General features: G+C 41.9%; 1 protein-coding gene across 1 annotated transcript; it reads right to left on the bottom strand.

Moving 5' to 3' along the window:
• Positions 1-454: 454 nt before the first annotated feature.
• nucks1a (nuclear casein kinase and cyclin-dependent kinase substrate 1a) lies at positions 455-18463 on the bottom strand. Its single transcript, XM_018758709.2, has 8 exons — positions 18040-18463; positions 9088-9137; positions 7811-7886; positions 6732-6778; positions 6283-6432; positions 4954-5106; positions 2331-2480; positions 455-2012 (listed from the first exon to the last, which is right to left on the bottom strand). Exons 1-8 carry the CDS (start codon positions 18054-18056, stop codon positions 1786-1788), a joined length of 870 nt encoding a protein of 289 aa, XP_018614225.1. The 5' UTR covers positions 18057-18463; the 3' UTR covers positions 455-1785.
• Positions 18464-18959: the final 496 nt, after the last annotated feature.

Genomic DNA, 18959 nt, shown 5'->3' with positions numbered 1-18959 from the left:
CCTGCTTCTTATACAGCCGCCTTAATGATGCTGTGCCATTCAATAAAAAAATATCAAAGCACAGAGAAAAAAAAAACCTGTAACTGAAACCAGAGGGAAAAGTTCAACAGAGTGAGATGCATTAAATTCATCTTTTCAAAAGAGTTCTCAAAACTGCCTCTATAATACACCACGTAGGAGCCACAAAAGCCCTACACACTCCACAGATAGCCTACCAGCATTTGCACTGAGTTTGCCATCATCCACCGCCGGCTAACATTACTATTTGCGTCATGGTCTGTGCAGACAAATTAAGGCATCGACAACAAAATTAAAACAATTATTACCAGAAGCTGTCCTTCGGCATTAGATTTAAACTAATGTCTTTACACCGCAAAAGATGTCAACAAACATTTATTCACCTGAAACAGTAACTGTGTTTCACAAAACCTTTGAAGAACTGCTGTGGTACTGAAAATTAAAAACAAATGAAGAGATAACTCTAGATTTCACAATACAGCAGGAGGAATGGAAACCTCCTGATAAATGCTTTGAGCCTTGTTTCAGTCTGAACAGGGACACTAGAAAATAAGACTCAGAGGAAAAACAACTTTGGGTGGGGGTCCACATCATAGCCTCCTCCTGCTGGCCTGCTCACCCTTCTTCTACACACTTCAGTCAAAAGATAGATAGCATTTTGTCTTTCTTTAAAATCAAGATACATTTTATTTTTTCTTTAAAAAAAATACAAAAAAATCCAGAGAGGGGAGAGGAAGGGGGGGAAAAAAAAAAAAAAAAAAAATCTGGATGTTAATGGGGGTTTGGGGGAGTATGCCTGGCACAAAGGATTGAACTGTGAGGAACGCCTAATATGACAGCCTGGGTCGAACGCACTTGTATTGGGGACAGCAACACTGTCTCCCGGACAAACCATCAAGAGCCAGCTCAGGCATACAGACGCGCACAAAAAAACGGAAAATCTAAGCAAGAGCCCTGAAAGCACTTCCTTACAGATAACTGTTGAACATGTCAACCCCAAATTCAGCACTGTCTACAGAAAATGCCACATACAGAGATCACCAAGCTCCATTCATAAAGGAAACTAACTGATCTACACAGGTCAGAAATCATGAAAAATACATACATGCAAAATGCTGTAACAGACATTACACACACCTATATCACACCGCACTACTGTGTGTACCTTACTAAACATTAGGCAGTGAAGAGTAAGTGTGTGTAGGCGTACAGTGAGGTGTGCTGCATGATGGAGAAGCGTGTCACACACAACAGATCTTGTACCTCAATCTTTTTATTCTTGTGTGATCAAATTGATGAGTGTATTCATGAAACTCCAGTGTTCAACATTTTTTTCAGCAAATCTTTGTTTTCAAGAGTAGCAGTGTTATCAATGTGATTTCAGCAAGTCCTGTATCAGAGCTGATTTGGGGTGTAGACGTTAGTCTTAAGACTCAATCTAGCAAGTCTAACTGACACCTTCCCCCTATTATCCCCTCAGTAAATTCTTTTCACATTAAAACGAGCCTTAAAATCCATTTTTTGGGGGTTGTGGCCACAGTGATTGAGGAAAGCTGCACCCACACTGCTGAAGTAGGCCCAATGCAGACTGTCACACTCGCATGTGTTTTCATGCAAACCACAAGTCCTCAGACATAGTATTTAAAGGCAAAAATATCCAAACCCTTGAGCCAGGCCAACAAGAAAACTGAAATCCTTTAAGAAAGAAAAAAGAAAGACACAGAAGGGGAAGTTAAAACTGAGGGGAGGGCCATCATGGTAACCAAGCTAGTCTTCCCCAGATTGAGCTTCCTCTTCCGATGCATCCTCCTCCTCGTCTGGTGCTTCCTCAGTCTTCTTGGGGGGTGGGGAATCTTTCTTCTCAAGCTCCTCCTCTTCCTCCTCTTCAGGTGGGCTCTCTGGGTCCCCCTCCTCCTCCTTGGGCGAGGACTTCTCTGTGGCCTTTGGCCCGCTGGGACGGCCTTTACCCTTGCCCTTCATGGGACTGGGAGTAACTGTAAATAAGGAAAACCCCATGAAGACTGCATTTTTGGAATATTTCATGTGCGTGCAACTGAAGCACCCGGATAAAGTGTTTTAAAAAGAAAAAGAAGCAAATGGCCAATGTTTGAAATTTTAATATTAAAAGCTGTTGAAACTCCTGTATTTGTGAGCAATGTTTTAACGCTTAGCTGTTAAAAGGAAAGGGTGGGTGTGTGTGTGTGTGTGTGTGTGTGTGTGTGTGTGTGTGTGTGCGTGTGCAAAATAAATACAATCAAATCCCAGTTTAATGACAAGACACTGGCAGCAATATGACCCCTAACACATGGTACCTGTGGCCTTTAGCCTGGGCTTCGGTGATTTCTTTTCCTTCCGCTCTGTTCTGCTTCTCCTGATCACCTTTTTGCTTCTCTTCTTGGAGCTGCCATAGTCACTGTCATCATCGTCATCCACCATGAAGTCCTCATCACTGCCCGACTCCTCTGCGACAGGGTTGAAATGGAAAAATTGAGAAAATCCCACTGCTTTATATGCACTTTGTGAAATCTCCATCACAAATAGTCAGCCAGTCAGTCAACAGCTGTGTGACCTTACACTGCGGTGGTTCGGGTATATCTACGTATAAATAAAGATATACAGTAAATGTATAGATCTACACAGTAGGTCAGATGATGTGCAAAAAACATTAGGATAATTTAGTCCCAGGTACAGGAGTAGGGACAAGACAATGCAAACACTGGGACATAAAATTACCAAGACAGACAGAGTGTGAAGGTTGTAACTGGGCAGTAGTGGGTGGGTGGTCAGTGGCTGGTATTCAGTCCATGTGCCATCTACAATTCAGCGATCTAACAGCCTGTGGAGGAGAGGCTGTTCTTGAGCATGGTGGTGTTGGACCACAGACTGTGATACTGCCTTCTAGACAGCACGGGTGTGAACAGATTGAGGAAAGGGTGAGAGAAGCCTCCGATGATGATGCATGCTCTTTGGAGACACGGCTTGTTGTAGATGCCCTGGATGGTGGGAAGTGAAATCCTGGTGATGGACAGTGCTGTCTTCAGCACATGCTGCACAGCTCTCTGATCAGAGACAGCGCAGCTCCCATTCCAGAGAGTGATGGAGCATGTCTGGATGGTCTTCACGGTGCATCCGAAGAAGCTGGCAAGGATGTTCGCTCTCCTTTACAAATAGAGATGACATCGTGCCTTTTTCACTAAGTGCGTTGTATTGAGTGTCCGAGGGAGGTCTTCGGTGATCTTCAGCAGGTTTTCAGCACTCCCAGAAACTTAATTAATTCCACCACCAAACCATCAATACACAGAAGACTGTGGATGGCTAAACTCCTTCTGAAGTCAACAATTATTTCCTTGGTCTTGTCGACACCAAGAGATAGACTGGTGCCCTTATACCATTCCACAAAGTTTGTTGTGTTTACAGGGGGCATCTGATATTCCAGTGATCAAAAACAAGATGAGCGCACTTGCAAGTTTGTAGGAGTCAGCCAACAAATGGTGCATAATCAGGGTTTCTTTAGAGCATGTATTTTTAATCATTTTAAATTTGTTTTGATTTTGATATAAAACAAGTCTTTCAGAGTATTTTTTATATAGCTACATCAAAGATCTTTACAACACCTGAAAAACTTAAATCAGGAACACCTGTTTTGTTCGTTGTACAGACGATAGTCAAAAGTGACAAGTAGCACTTTAAGGGAACAAATGAGCCAACAGCACCGAATGTGTCGTTTTTGTTAAATTAAACAAGATTTAGTTTTAATATAATCTGAAGTTAAAGTGTAGCGATAGAGTGGGATCATGTTCGGGAACCTTCATCCTTCCCTATGAAGTCTGCTTCTGGAATAAAGCAGACCGCTGCAAGCCCACACTTCACAAGTGGTTATCGATAAAAAATGGATGGATGGAAGTGCTAGATTATTCAATTTCTTATTTTATTATACAGCATGTTAATAAGCGGAAGAACATCTGTTATTGTATTATTTTACCCTTTCCACCAAACCCCGTTGCTTCCCATAGCAGTTCTCGCATTGACAATCTCAGTACAATTTTTGTGGTTATTTTAGCAGTGAAATATTTAATTTTTTTTTGTTAATACTTGTTTTGAAACCAATTTATAAAAATGAAGAGTGATATCTTACGCAAAGAACCATCACGGGATGGAAAAGTGGAAATGCACAAATATCTAAGTGGGACTTACTCCAACAGGCTACAAAAGCTCAGGTTTGCAGACTCATTTTTCCCAATACTGAAAACAAGTACCTACATCTACTGACTACTATACGCTAGTGGGTTGAATATTATTAGTAACTTCCTGCATATGTATTTACTCACTTATAAAACTGCAATTTCTTTTTACTAGAGAAATTCAGAGTAACTGAATTGTGGGATTCGATCCATAAAGCTCTATATTAGCAGTTAGGGCTGTTGTCTTCTAAGCTACTCGTGGCCCCAAAAGTAAAAGATGCTGTGTTGTCTTGTCTTGTCTGCTGCAAGTACGACACAAGGGCAGTGATGACATGGAAAACCGGGGGGGGGGAACTTTTGACATTTACCACGTTGTATTGCTCCTCTATCATACTATGAGCAGATACATAGAAGATGCGTGAAACCAAAAAATTCTAATATGTTGCATTCAAAGTAAAAATTGCTCTGAACTTGCTGAATTCACTTAATATTTGGAGTGTAAGGAGCATTTATTAATGCTGAGACTAATTGTTCTAAAGTACATACCGTTTCAAGAGTCTTTCAGGTAATTTAGAAGCAAGAATTTTGATTAAAAGCTAAAAAAAAAAAAAAAAAAAAAAAAAGAAACATGCTAAATGCAAGTAAAAGCTGTATGAGGTATCAAGACATGCCCAAAGAACCAGTGTGCTTTAAAATACGGTAAACTTCCCCTTAAAACAGCCCACAGAACAGGTGAAGGTTGTCTCATACTCACGGTCCACGTAGGCCTGTTCGTCGTCATCGCGGTCCTCATCCTCACTGCCTCCGTCTCCTAGCAGCATCTCTCTCTGTTTAGACGCTGCCTTGGATGCTGCCTGCCGCACTTGTCGCACCTTCTTGCTCACCTCCATATCATCATCGCTGTCATCTAGTGGAACACGCAAAGTCAACAGTGACTGAAAGATAATGTGATACTAAGAATAAGATATTGATTCCTCTCTCCATCCGATGAAAGAATCATAAAGCAGCCCATCACCACATGCTACTGTTTTCACTGACAGGTGTGATCACATAACACTATCTACGGAGTACAAGAATAGTATCCAGACACTCCAGAATTCCTTCAATCTGTTATGCAGATCAATGCTCATGTTTTATGGGGGAGACCATAATAATAATAATAATAATAATAATAATAATAATAATACACACACACACACACACACACACACAATAATAATAATAATTAAAAAAAACATACACAGTCAAGTATGCTGCTACTGTTTCCTACGTATCTGCTATTTATGTGCCACTAATATGCAGCTACCTGACTGCGTACAAGCAAATTTTTGGATTTAAGTAAGCTGTGGTTTGATATTTTTGTGGCAGCACAGCTCTTTGTTGTGGAATACATTTCAGTCAAAGCAGCATATTGCTTGCAAAGAAAGACTGTGCCAAATACATAAATGCAAATATCTGGAAACTACAGAGCATCCTGAGTTTTGCTCTGAATGACTTCTTAAATTCTGACTCACAAACTGTTTTGAACCAACTCTCTTTCATTTGGAAAAATAAAAATATCAAAAATATTTTGTGTTAATTAATATAGTAAGTCAAACCTATTCAGCAATAATACTTGACCATTGTTAGTCTTTAATCACTTAACTCACGGTATGCATGATCATTTGCCTTGTTGTATAAAAGGTGTTCTAACAAAATATAAATGCAATACACACAGACACAGTTACAAGAGTGCGACCTGAGATGCTGAAAAGGCAAGTGCATGATCTGACAATACCCAGAAGATTAACTGATATACCACCCAGTCAATTTACTAGCAGTATGAACTGTAGGCACACTGACCTTTTTTTAATATCAAAACTTGTATGTAAACCCAAACAAGACATTTTTAAGAATGTAATGTCCTTGTGGAAACAGATTGCTAAAAATATCTCCAGAAAGTCAGGAACACACAGGCATGGTATACATACAGTACCTACACAATTCTTAGCAGGGGCAATGGTAGAGTGAAAAGCATGTAATTCTCAGCAGTATGCGCTGTACGGTGCAGCACAAGACTCAGCGCCAGGAAGGCAAACCATACCTGCAGTGCGTTTCCTCTTCGGTGTTCGTTTGCTCCCCTTCTCCACCTTTCCTTTCTTTCCCTTTTTATTCTTTTTTGTGTCATAATCGCTGCCACCTTCATCGTCATCTTCCTCCCCAAAATCGTTGTCTTCATCGCTCCCAAAATCATCTACAATCGGAGGAAAGCAAGCATTCCCCACGACCCAAATCCCATAAAACACCAGTGAAGATGTAACGTGTGGAACCCTGTCTCTATTCCAAAGAATTCAACCAATTTTCATCCTGATCTATTTAATATAGTTAAAATAATAATAATAATAATAATAAAACCTATGGTTTCTTAACCATACTTGTTACCATGAATCAAGTCTCTCGTTCCCATGTGTCATGAAAGAAAGGACCAAGGACAAGTTCTCAGACCATTTAATCATGTTTAACTGTAAGAAGGGTTACAGGAGAAAGTCTCACCTGCTGAATCACTTTTTGATTTTGAATCCTTATCATCAGAATCATCACTGAAGAATAAAAAGAAGAATGGGTGGGTTTTTTCTTTCTTTTCTTTTTTTTTTTTAAAAAAAAGGAAAATACTACATCAAGATTAATGTCTTTCCCTATCTGAACATCAATTTTTAAATATTATAAACAAGTTTAGACACTAAAGGTGAAGGACGACAGAAGACATCTGATTTAGACCCCGATGTATTTGTATAGTTCTTAACATTCATCATTAAATAAGTCAACCTCACACCATCATGGTACCTGATCTTCATAAATGTTTGTGTTCTTACCCGAGTTATAAAACAGATATTGCAGGGGAATAATACACAACAAAATTTTATAAACAGGGAAGACTGATCAACACCGGTGATTAAGGATAACCGAGTTCGTAAGAATTAAACACGAACACCTGTTCTCCATCATGCGGTGCTGAGGCTGTCACAGTAAGCGGCGGTGCTCGGTGTCTAAGAAAGTGCCCTATGCTTGGCACAACAGACCTCCTCATTTACATTTATTCTCAAACTAGCTGCTAACTGTATAAACACACAACACAGCAAATCATTAACATACACACAAATTCAAGCAGCTCTATAACAAACATGCATATAGCTCCTGTACCTGTTTGCAAAATTAAACTTTAATCTGCTCTGAATTCATAACCTACTCATTCAGGTACTTGAATTCAGAATCAGCTTCATCCTTAATGGCTGCACAGCTAGAAAAACCCACTAAAGCAAAATTCTTTGCACAATAAATTAGTTAGACTGTAAGTCATGCTGCCCTGTTCAGTATGGATAAGTTTCTCCTAAGCAAATTAATAATGTAACAACAATATGAAGTTTCAACCGGGCATGTGAACTTCCTTCAGGAAAAAGTGTTTTTTTTTTAGTTGAGTTTCTGGCATACAAACTCATTAGGGATTTTCAGTACAACAGTAGATCTTTTCTTTCATCTGAAATTATTAAAATCAACATTTCATTTACAAAAGCGGTGACTTTCTATGCTTTGGCTAACCGCGCCACCTGTCTCCCTGCAAGTTCTTGCCCCACCTCTTCTTGTGTTTCATGTCCCGGGGGGTGGCACGCATCTTCTTGGGCCTCTCCGCGTCTCTCCCATATTCCTCATCTGAACCAAAGTAAAGCAGACATAAGACCCTTCAAAATAACAATGAGCTCAACAGCTCCACGAGAAAGTAGTGGTTTTGTGGTGACCCTTACAAAGAGAACAAGGGTCTTCTGAAATCTTCAAGCCTAATGGTCTAAATGCAGTAAATAAATAACCAGTCAAATTTGAGAATATGAACAGTGACAATAAATGCTCAGGAAAACAAAATGCAACTGAATGACAACACCAATTGGTCCAATGAAATCACAATGTTACACACGTTTCCATTATGAAGGGGACAAATTATTTCTTATAGGAAGAAAAGATCCGTGGATGAGAATTGTCACCTAAAATTAAAATACCAACAGAAAACTTACTTTAACGCGTGGCAATTATGACACCAACAAATTTATAATATGTGTAACTAATATGATTATTTCCAGCTTGTCTTGTAATGTTTCGTTTTCATCAAATCATTATTAGTAGATAGTAACTGGTTGTGCAATGCAGTGTTGTGGAGGTAAAGAGTATCTAGAAAGCACGGGGAGTGAAACAGAGTACTAGCCAGATTGAGACATTTTAATAATTTGGCTCAGGGATGTCTATGATATAAAGGAATAAGTGCACACAATCACTGCCTACATCCGCCACACTACAAAGCATGCGGACACTATGCCGTACAATTTGTAACAAACAGAGGTGGTCCCCGATTTACGATGGTTTGACTTGCGATTTTTTGACTTTACGAAGGCGAATTAGCAATAGACGTTCAGTAGAAACCGTACTTCAAATTGGGAATTTTGATTCCCCCCACCCCAGGCAAGCGACACGCGGCAAGATACTCTCTTACGATGCTGGGCAATGACAGCAATCAGCATCTCCCAGTCTGTCATGTATTAGGTGCATAAAATGCATTTTCGACTTAGATTGTTTCGACATATGATGGGTTTTGGGGAATGTAACCCCATCGTAAATAGGAGACCACCCGTCTTTTATCTCTGTTCTGCATCACACCATAGGCACATTAAGCATTAGGATCTGGGCAGGCATATCATGACTGCCATCTTCAACTGCATCTCAATCTATTGCTACGAACGACATCATGTTTTAAGTTAAATTAAGCAATTGAGGAGAATTAGGCTTTATTGAGGGGGCTTTTGTCAGTTAGCCCTCTACACTATTCGTGGCAGAAGTAGTGTCGGTTAGCCCATCAGACGCTCACCTGCATCATCCGATTCCTGGAACTGTGAGTAGTTTACCACCTTCCTGTTCCTGTGAAAACACAAACCAGTTATTGCCAGGAAATCTCTCTCCCTCTATCCACAATGAACAAAGTTGTCTTTGAAAAGACTTGATAAAACTTCAGCTTTGCAATCTACAGTATGACCTGCCTTGGTCATCCATTCAAAAGCATGGCCATAAAACTGCACTGCCCAGATCTGATTTGCACTAATCCTGTCAAGAACCAGGCCACCTTCTGAAGTGGTCTGAGGATAAGCTGGTGTGACTGGCTCTATTAAAATATCCTACTGTAAACATAGTAAATAAAGTCCACAGATGGGATCACTGTCACCCCATTTGAGACTCGAGGGCTGCAGTATTGCTAGATTTTTGTTCTAGAACAGACACCGGACCACCTGGTTTGATGAATGGTGTGCGAGACTGGAGATGCTACATACATATGCCATTAGCAGCACTCAACCTATCAACCTGATAACTACAGTAAAACCCCGATTTAATGCACCCTGATGTACTGCAAATTTGGATAAAATGTGATGTTTCAAAGGACCCTTTTTTGCTCTTTCCGGAACGTGAGAATACATTGAAATATTCAAAAGCTGGCAAAGTTTACAAACTCAGCCAACCGCCATACAGTGCAAGTGGGTTAGAAATGCTGAAATGCCTGTAACAAGAACCATTAATTTGTGGAATTCTTTAATTCAACTGTAATATGTTTGCCAGAAAGTAAATGTGCAAAAAACAAGTCAAATAGGGCCAAGAGGGGTGATTTATATGTTTCACTGTATTACAGTATCTTGCAAACAGCTGAATCGAAGACTCTCATTGTACTGCTGCGCGAAACAACTGAATTATGATATTTCCTGAAACAACCATCTTTATTAAAAATGCTTGTGTGTTTAAGCAATTTTTCCTTCGGTAACAAAATCCTGATCTATGGTGAATTTGAGCTGTTATAAAAGCCAATGTGACAGCAACCAAAGCAGACCTAATGGGATTATAGGTACTACCATGGAATGCAATTAAAGATCAAGCTATTTGTAAATACAGCAACAGGGGAGTTTAGAGAAGGAAAGCTTTGGGAACTAGGAGAGCATAGCTCTGGGATTAGCAAAACTGTGGTTGTGGCCTATCCAAATTTGTAACCTGGAAGCTTACCTTGCATGAAAGCTGCCCTAATAAGCAAAGATATACAATAATGCCATAAATCACTATATTAGTTCAAGTTCAAATTTTTTATTTGTCAGATAAACAACCATACTTAGTACAATGTGCAGTGAAATGCTTTAAAGAGACTGACTATTAAAGAGGCTAGTCAAGAATCCAGTCATATTCAACTATGAAGTCTACCTTTAGACCTTGTAGTGCAGTGACACTTGGTAGACATTAAACCTTTTTACAATGTTATAACCGACAAAGTTCTGAGCTTGTACCTTGTGTCGGCAACAGTCGACTTTTTTTGAAGATGCAAACATACCCCATGTGTATTTTTAATAGCATTTTTTTCCCCGTCCATAATTTCTAAAATTTCTCAGCATGACAACAGCATGACTTTCCGCTTGCAGCAAACAGAAGGCAGGAAAATGCACTTAGAAACAATTTCAACCAGTGTGTATTTTAATTTATTAAAGTTACATCCTACATACAGCTACATACTTTTACAGAAACCAATCAGTGAATAAAGGCACAAATCTACTGTTACACTTTTTGATGGATAAGGTAAGGTGTCTAGATGCTGGCAAATGTTATGTGATGAATCAGACCCATCCCTTTCACCAGCGAATACTGTTGGGTTTTAAGGTGAAACATTTTATTAATGCAATCCTCAACTCGCTCTCATACCTCCATGCCATTTTCAATCTTCTGCAGTGCCTAAAGTGCTGGAGAAACACAACAGACTAAATTGTGGGTGGTATTAGATGTACTTTCAGTCATTTTAAGATATTCTTCAATGTTCCTTCACAAATGCTTAACAAACAATAATAAACTGGCTGCCCATCCATGTTATATCCTGCCCCATGCTTCCAGTATAAATAACAGTGAGACTATTGTATGAGCTGTTCATAAAAACTGAATAAAGTCTTACAGATAAGTTTTTAAATTCATACTAGCTTTATTTGACGTATTTAACAGAAACTGACCTGTGAATAATTCAAGGGATTAAGCTGTATTATTAAACTAGTATCGACTGCGATGTAGTGACTGGTCTTACAAACACTTTTGAATGACAATCACTTCTGGTGCCAAATCTGTTTGTAAGTTTGTAATGCATTGTGCATTATATTTTGCATTGGAGGTGCATCGCTGCTGTTCCTGGTGTTTCTGGTAAGTGTTGTTGTTTTGCTACCGCTTTTTCCCGTCGCACATTCATGTCATGTAGCTGTGCAGGTTGATAGATACAATCGGTTGTGTGTTTGTGTAGCGTTGCGTGGCACTGTAATTATTTAGTTTGTTAAGTAGTATTTAGTGGTTTGTTGTGACGACTGTTCTCCGGATCATTTCTGTGTACCGTAGCGGGAGTGAGCGCAACTCCCTGAGTTCGATTAATTGCGTCTGGTTGGTTGTTTTGGTTGCCATTGTTGGTGTAATTTTGGTTTCGATCAGGAAGTCAGCTGATAGGCAGTAGCCCAGTTTGAATAGGAGCTGGTGACCCACAACGGCAGCCTCTTGGTGCAAAGACAAGAGAGTCTACCTGCGGGAGTCCACCGAGGGAGGCCACCGTTACAGTTGTCCTCAAGGGAACATGCGTCCAGCATGTTGGTCAGCGAAGTCTTCCACGTAAGCGAGCCGTGCCATTTCGCCACTGCCGGAGACCTGGGCACTCTCGCTGCTACAGCAATCTGGTTTATCCTCACCTGTCAAACCTTCCATCTTGCTTTACTTTCTCTATGAGACTGTAGAACTGCCAGTCTGCTGTGAGAAAACCTGACTTCATACCAGCCTATGCCTCCCATCTCTCACTGGACCTCCTGGCCCTAACTGAAACCTGGATCACCCCAGACAACTCAGCCACACCTGCAGCACTCTCTACTAACTACTACTCCTCTCACACCTCTCGTTCCTCTGGCAGAGGTGGAGGCACAGGCCTGCTCATTTCTCCCCAGTAGGAATACTCTATTATTCCTCTTCACTTGCATGATCTGTCCTCCATTGAATGGCATGCTGTCTCCATCACTGCCCCAATCACTCTTGTTGTGGTTGTTCTTTATCGCTCTCTTGGCCGCTTCCTGGATGACCTTGACATGTTGTTGAGCTCTCTGCCAGGGGACAACTCTCCGCTGATTCTCCTGGGTGACTTCAACCTGCATGTCGATGACATTCATGCAAGCCGCCTTCTGTTGCTCCTACAGTCCTTTGATCTCTCCGTCCCAACCCCCTGCTACTCACAAAGCGGGCAACTGTCTTGACCTTGTATTTTCCCGCAACTGTGGCTGTCCCGTTCTCTCTGTCACTCCACTGCATGTCTCTGACCACTTCTTCATTTCCTTTCAACCCTCCCTCACCACTAACTCTTTGTCGCTTCCTGCACCCGTTTTGCCGCAACTTAAAATCTCTCTCACCTTTCTGCTTTGTCTCTGCTACTCTAGCCGCTCTCCCTTCTGCTCCACAATTCTCAGATCTATCTACAGATGATGCCACTAACACTGTCCTCTCTGCCCTATCTTTTACCCTTGACTCTCTCTGTTCTCTGTCTTCTAGACCAGCACACCCCATTGCTACCCCATGCTGTCTGATATGTTATGTGCTAACAGGAGCAAACTGCAAGCTGCAGAGCGAAGATGGCATAAATCCAAAACTCCATCGGACCTGGATGCTTACCAGTCACTCTTAGCTGCTTTTCAGTCTGCTGTTTCTTCAGCTAAAACCTCCTCCTTCCACAACAAAATACAGTCTGCATCCAAAAAAACCACACAGACTCTTTGCCACCTTCTCATCGCTTCTGTGTCCCCGGCCACCTCCTCCTCCCTCTTCTCTCACTACTGAAGACTTTGCTTTGTTTTTCAGAGACAAAGTCAAAGCGATCACTGAAATTCTCACCATCAACCTGTCTGGTTCGCGCTGAACCTCCCTGCAAAGCTATCCTCTCCAACTTCAAGCCGCTCTCTGAATCTGAAGTTGCTGACCTCCTGATATTGCGCAGAGCCACAACCTGCTCGCTTGAACCGATCCCATCATCACTCCTTCAGAACATTTCCCCGCAACTCTCCTCCTTCATCTCTTCCATCATCAAGTCCTCACTCTCCTCTGGCTGCTTCCCAGCTGCCTTCAAAACTGCTCTAATTTCACCTCTGTTAAAAAAAAAAAAAAAAAAAAAAAAAAAATCCTCCCTGGACCCCAATCTGGTTGAAAATTACAGACCAGTCTCTCTCCTCTCCTTCTTGTCCAAAACCCTCGAGCAGGCAGCCTGTGATCAACTGTCCAATTTCTTCACCCGGAACCATCTCCTTGATGGTTATCAGCCTGGTTTCAAAGTTGGTCACTCCACTGAGACCGCCCTTCTGGCGGTATCTGATTCTCTCCAAGCTGCTAGAGCTGCCTCCCTCTCCTTGGTCCTCATCCTCCTCGATCTGTCTGCAGCATTCGACACTGTAAATCACCGGATTCTACTCTCCTAACAAGCTTGGGATCAAAGGTGCGGCACTAAGATGGTTCGAGTCCTACCTCTCTGACAGATCCTATCAAGTGGTCTGGCGGAGCTCTCGTTCTTCTCCTCTGCCTCTCTCAACCGGTGTTCCGCAGGGCTCAGTATTGGGTCCTCTTCTTTTCTCCATCTACACCTCCTCCCTTGGTCCAGTCATAGCCTCCCATGGATTCAAATACCATTGCCATGCTGATGATACCCAGATCTTCCTCTACTTTCCACCTGGTGCATCAGACATCTCCACACGCATTGCTGCCTGCCTGTCGGACATCTCTTCATGGATGTATGATCATCACCTCCAACTCAACCTCTCCAAAACAGAGATTCTTTACCTCCCAGCTGGCCTATCCTCCTGTCATGACCTTTCGATCAAACTGGACAATTCACTCATTTTGCCTAGCTCCTTTGCTAAGAGTCTGTCAGTCTCTCAACATATCGAAGCCACAACCTGTTCCTGCAGATCCATCCTGCATAATATCCACAGGATCCGTCCTTACCTCACAACTGACTCTGCCCAACTACTTGTCTAGGCCATGGTGATATCCCGCCTGGACTACTGCAACTCTCTTCTGTGTGGCCTTCCTACTAATGCCATCAAAACTCTGCAGCTGATACAGAATGCTGCTGCACAAGTTGTGTTTGATTTGCCAAAGCGCTCTCATGTATCTCCTCTACTCATCTCTGTGCACTGGCTTCCTATAGCTGCCCAAATCAAATTCAAAACCCTGGTTAATGTGTACAAATGCATCAATAGAACTGCTCCCGCCTATTCACAGGACTTGATCAACCGGTACACCCCAGGCAGGCCCCTTCGCTCATCTACTTCTGCTCACTTGGTGGTCCTGCGCACAAAAGGCAAAGCTCGGAGGTTCTCGGTTCTGGGTCTGTTGTGGTGGAATGACCTTCCCCTGTCATTCAGAACTGCAGAAACTCTGTCTATTTTCAAGAAGGGTCTGAAAACCCACCTTTTCCAGATCCACTTCGCCCAAGACCTCTCCAGCTCATCTATGGTGTAACTGTTCACGCATCGTAACTCCATAAGCATCCCCTGATACAACCTTTATTCAGCCATTACTCTGTTATTGTATTGCTCATTTGTGTATCTTATAATATTCATTAAAAGAAAAAAAAGAAAAAAATGGTAGGAGGGTATCAGGATTTGTCTATGCTGTGTCTTATGCACCTACTCGAACGATGAACCTCGGTGCAGCAAGTGGTAGGGAACAAACTAGGTTTGCTTGAGACTTTCATGTCTGCTTCTCTCAATGTAATGCATAAATTGTACTTTTTGCTGAGATGTACGTCGCTTTGGACAAAAGCGTCTGCTAAATGAATAAATGTAAATGTAAGTTCATGCACAAATATTCTTTCAATGATACTACAATTATTTCAAATAATAGTAATTTAGTTAAGAAGCTAGTCTTAGCATAAGAAAACTAACAGCAGCCAGCTGCTAATTATGATAAAACTATTGAGCTGTCACTTCTTGGGAAATAATACACACTTTTATTATTCACAATCCACTTCAGTGCCAGAAGTGAACAGATTGTGGTTGAGCTGACAGACCAGAAATTTACCCCCCACCCAAAACCTACCTATTTAATCCTATGTCTTCAATGTATGTCTGTACATGTGTTTGCATGTATATATGTTGTACATTGTATGCCACTGTAACCAAACAATTCCCCTCTGGGATTAACAAAGAGCCTTCCATTCAATAAATACTGGTTAAAAAAATATTTTGTTTGCAATTCAAGAATAATCTTCAGAACTCTTGAAACATCCTTGTGAAAGGAAGGTGCAAAAACTACTATTCCGTAATAACTCATAACATTAAATCCATGCATCAATAAAAGGTTACAGACAAACATTTAATAAACAAAATATCAATAATACATTTAATCAACTTAATGAAATACAATAGTTTAGTAAAGTAACAACCTGTAAAATACTACTAAAAGAGAGAAAAAATGTCTATGTTAATATTTGACCATTTTTCCTCAACCTGAAAGTGCTGTCTATTCAATAAAATAAGCAGCAACCATCACAGGAAAATGAGAACATTCAAAAACTAACTAGCTTCACCTGAAAGTTACCAGAATTTTAAGCATACAATCACACAATAGATGTTTACACAGCATGCACTCAATTACCTTGTCAACTAGAAAACAAACATGTGAATCAAAGCCATTTGCAGCAAGAATCAGTTTACATTTCAAGGTCTGAGGAAGATATGATGCTATTAACAGAATGCAAAGTATTTAGGTGGAATTCTAATACACATAAGAATCTGGCACAGCGAGTAGCACTGCTGTATCACAGTGTCTTGGTGGTACAAGAGGATGTGGGTCCAATCCCCACTCAACCTGTGTGGAGTCTGCACGTTCTCCCCATGTCTGTGTGAGTTCCCTCCAGGTGCTCTGGTTTCTTCCCACAGTCCAAAGACAAGCTGTTCAGGTTCACCCATAGTGTGTGAGAGAGATAGAGTGTATGTTCCACCGATACATGACCCATTGTAAGTAGCGTATCTAGCAGTGCAAGTTACCTTCGTGAATAAGGTGTGTGGGCTGGTAACACTACATAGTATCCACTGGAAGGCGCATTGGAGAAAAGCATCAAATAAACAACAAATTTCCCACCAAAATAAAGTTCAGTACACTGACTCCACAAGTTAGGAATGACAGTTACGAATCTCCAAAGACACACCTTTTTTTTCCTAAATGTTTTAATTGTACCATTTTCTTCACTACATTCCCTAAAATTAATTTGTGGAAATGGAAGAGCAATTTGTGTTTACCTGCTTAGCCGGTAGATGGCAGTAGAGCACACACAAACCAACTACCACCTTAATTCAACTCCCTTTCCAGTGTTAACAGCTGGGCTCTATTAATTCTGATAATTCTAACAGTGGCACTACAACAAACTGCACTATTACAACCTAGACCAAAGTGGAGATAACATACAAGTGCCGACAAGATGATGAGCGTTAGTCATTTTAACGTAGATAAAAAAAGAGACCAAGCTGCAATTTTCCCATTTCTATACTATATATGTAAAGTTTGTATGAAACCTAACCTGCGAACGAAACAAGGAAATTCTATATGAATCCTTTAATGACGGACGGGATACAAGTCAAGTGCCTTTAGAGTTTCGGCCCTCGCCGGCTGTGTTTGTAAGTAAAGTACCGCGTGACGGTGTAAAAGAAATAACGGGACATTCGCGCCTCTCACTCCTGTTCCACAGACGCCACTCAACTCCTGAGTGAAAGGGTCCAGTTCGCTTAACTTTTGTGAAATCATAAATAACACGATTGATCCCAACAGCCATGGCATTGGGAGAGCATCCTACTCTACAAGAAGCTGGCAACTCCGAGTGAAGGCGGAGGGACCGTGTGTCGTGTATCGCGTGAGACCGAGGCGAGGGAGTATTATTATTATTATTATTATTATTACACACCAGGCTAAACAGGACAGCCTGCTGTTTAGCTAGTTGGAATATCTGCGGCCGCAGTTAGGTTAAAGATTTGTATTAGGGTCTTTTCTAGCACAAATATGAGTAAAAAGAGGTACACGGCGGCAGAGTTGTGCTCCGCACAGTGAAGCAGGGAGGGAGGTGTGGTGCGTGAACGGGGACCAACCCCCCCCCCGCCCCCGAGTCTCATACACAGCGGCGCCTCTGCGGCCGAGCGTTGCCGCGAGCTGGACACGCGCGGCCCGCCACGGCGCGGGGCTCGCGACAGCCACTCTGGGAATGGAGGTCGCCTCGGCGGCATTCAGGGGATGGAAGGTGGGCCGAGGGAGCAGGTTCGGAAGCGTTCGCTGCAGCGCCGCCATCATGATCACCACCACAGCGTGGGCTCCCCGCTCCTCACCTCTCCACCGTGGCTGCCCCATTTCCCCAAGTCCAGCACTCTCTCTCCGCGAGAAAGAAGCCATTTCGGGCGTGTGGCGTGGAAGTAATGTTCGGCTGCGACCAGTAACGCGGGTCAGGCGCGGTAGCTCGCCTCCTGCTGGAACGCGCGCTCACCTTAGCTTAGGCTAAGCCCGCGCAGAAACCAAGCACGCGCGAGCCAGCTAAGCTAGGCTAGGCTAGGCTATCCCTCCTCACCGTGCAAAGCAAAGGAGCGAGCGCTTAGCAAACGGGATCAGGAGAAACAGCATAAAAACTGCAGCCTCAAACACTACTAAATGTGACCAAACGGCGCGGCGCGAGTAACAATAACGCGCGCCTTCCCGCCCCTGTAACATGCACGCGACAGACGCAAGTACCGCGAAAAAAAAGCAACGCACGTACCTCACCGGTCTTGACATTTTGCAGAAATACTGTGCAGTGGAGGTTAAATGTAAGAAGAGAAAAATCCCAAGGAAAAAAAGATGTTAAAACGTCTCAGGTTTGTAACTCTGGGGAGGCAATGAAATGCTCCCAAAGTATCACCAGGTCCACGTTTAAAACAAAAAAAAATGAAAAAGATGTATTTTTAGAAGGGATTTCAGTTTAATTTTACCTTCGGCTACACAAAATGGTGAATAAAACAAACTGAAACTGCAGGTTTTACGCAACCTAGCGCTTAGCACAAGGCGGATACTTGGTTGAAAAGACCGCCCACCGTCGCTTCCAACTGGAGAGTGACGAGTCATCGGTTCTGCGATTGGATAGTTCGAATCATCATTCGGCATCCAATTGGAAGAACGGCTTGTTCTTCAGAATTACTGTCCCACCCAAGGTTACCCTCCCCCCTCTCGGATAGGTTGAGGTAACACTGCTAAGAAAACAATAAGAGGCCCATGTTGGATGCAAGATAGCTGGCAAATGTGTGTTTAAATGAATAAAATATTAGTCTGAGAGTGCGCTACATATGAAATATTGCCATACATGCCAGCTTGGCAGGGATCCAGTGAATATGCATTAATTTTCTTTTCAGATACAGTCCATACACATTAAGCCTAGGAGGAGGTGGTGCTTTGCCCCAAAGACAGCAATAACCTAGGAGTTTTTTGAGTGATCTGGGAAAGCAAAATCATGTAAGAGATAAACAAAAGAAATGAAAATAAAGTTTTGTTCATTGTTTTGCTGCTGTTATTTTTGTTTCTTAGGATGTTTGTTTATGTATCAATTATTTAAAACAATTTTCTAATTGAATATAAATATCTGTGCAGTTGATCCCAAGTCTGTTTATTGTAAAATGTTCTCTCTTTCATAAAATGCTAAAGGTC

Source organism: Scleropages formosus, chromosome 2 (assembly GCF_900964775.1).
Source record: "Scleropages formosus chromosome 2, fSclFor1.1, whole genome shotgun sequence".
NCBI lineage: Eukaryota > Metazoa > Chordata > Actinopteri > Osteoglossiformes > Osteoglossidae > Scleropages > Scleropages formosus.
The sequence above is the reverse complement of the archived record's forward strand: the minus strand, read 5'-3'. Positions and strand labels throughout refer to the sequence as shown.

Coding starts and splice junctions, on each gene's coding strand:
- nucks1a (XM_018758709.2), bottom strand. Junction 5,107..6,282: donor GAAGAGGAAACGCACTGCAG/GTATGGTTTGCC, acceptor GTGTTCCACTAG/ATGACAGCGATGATGATATG. Junction 2,481..4,953: donor CGAACAGGCCTACGTGGACC/GTGAGTATGAGA, acceptor ACCCTGTCGCAG/AGGAGTCGGGCAGTGATGAG.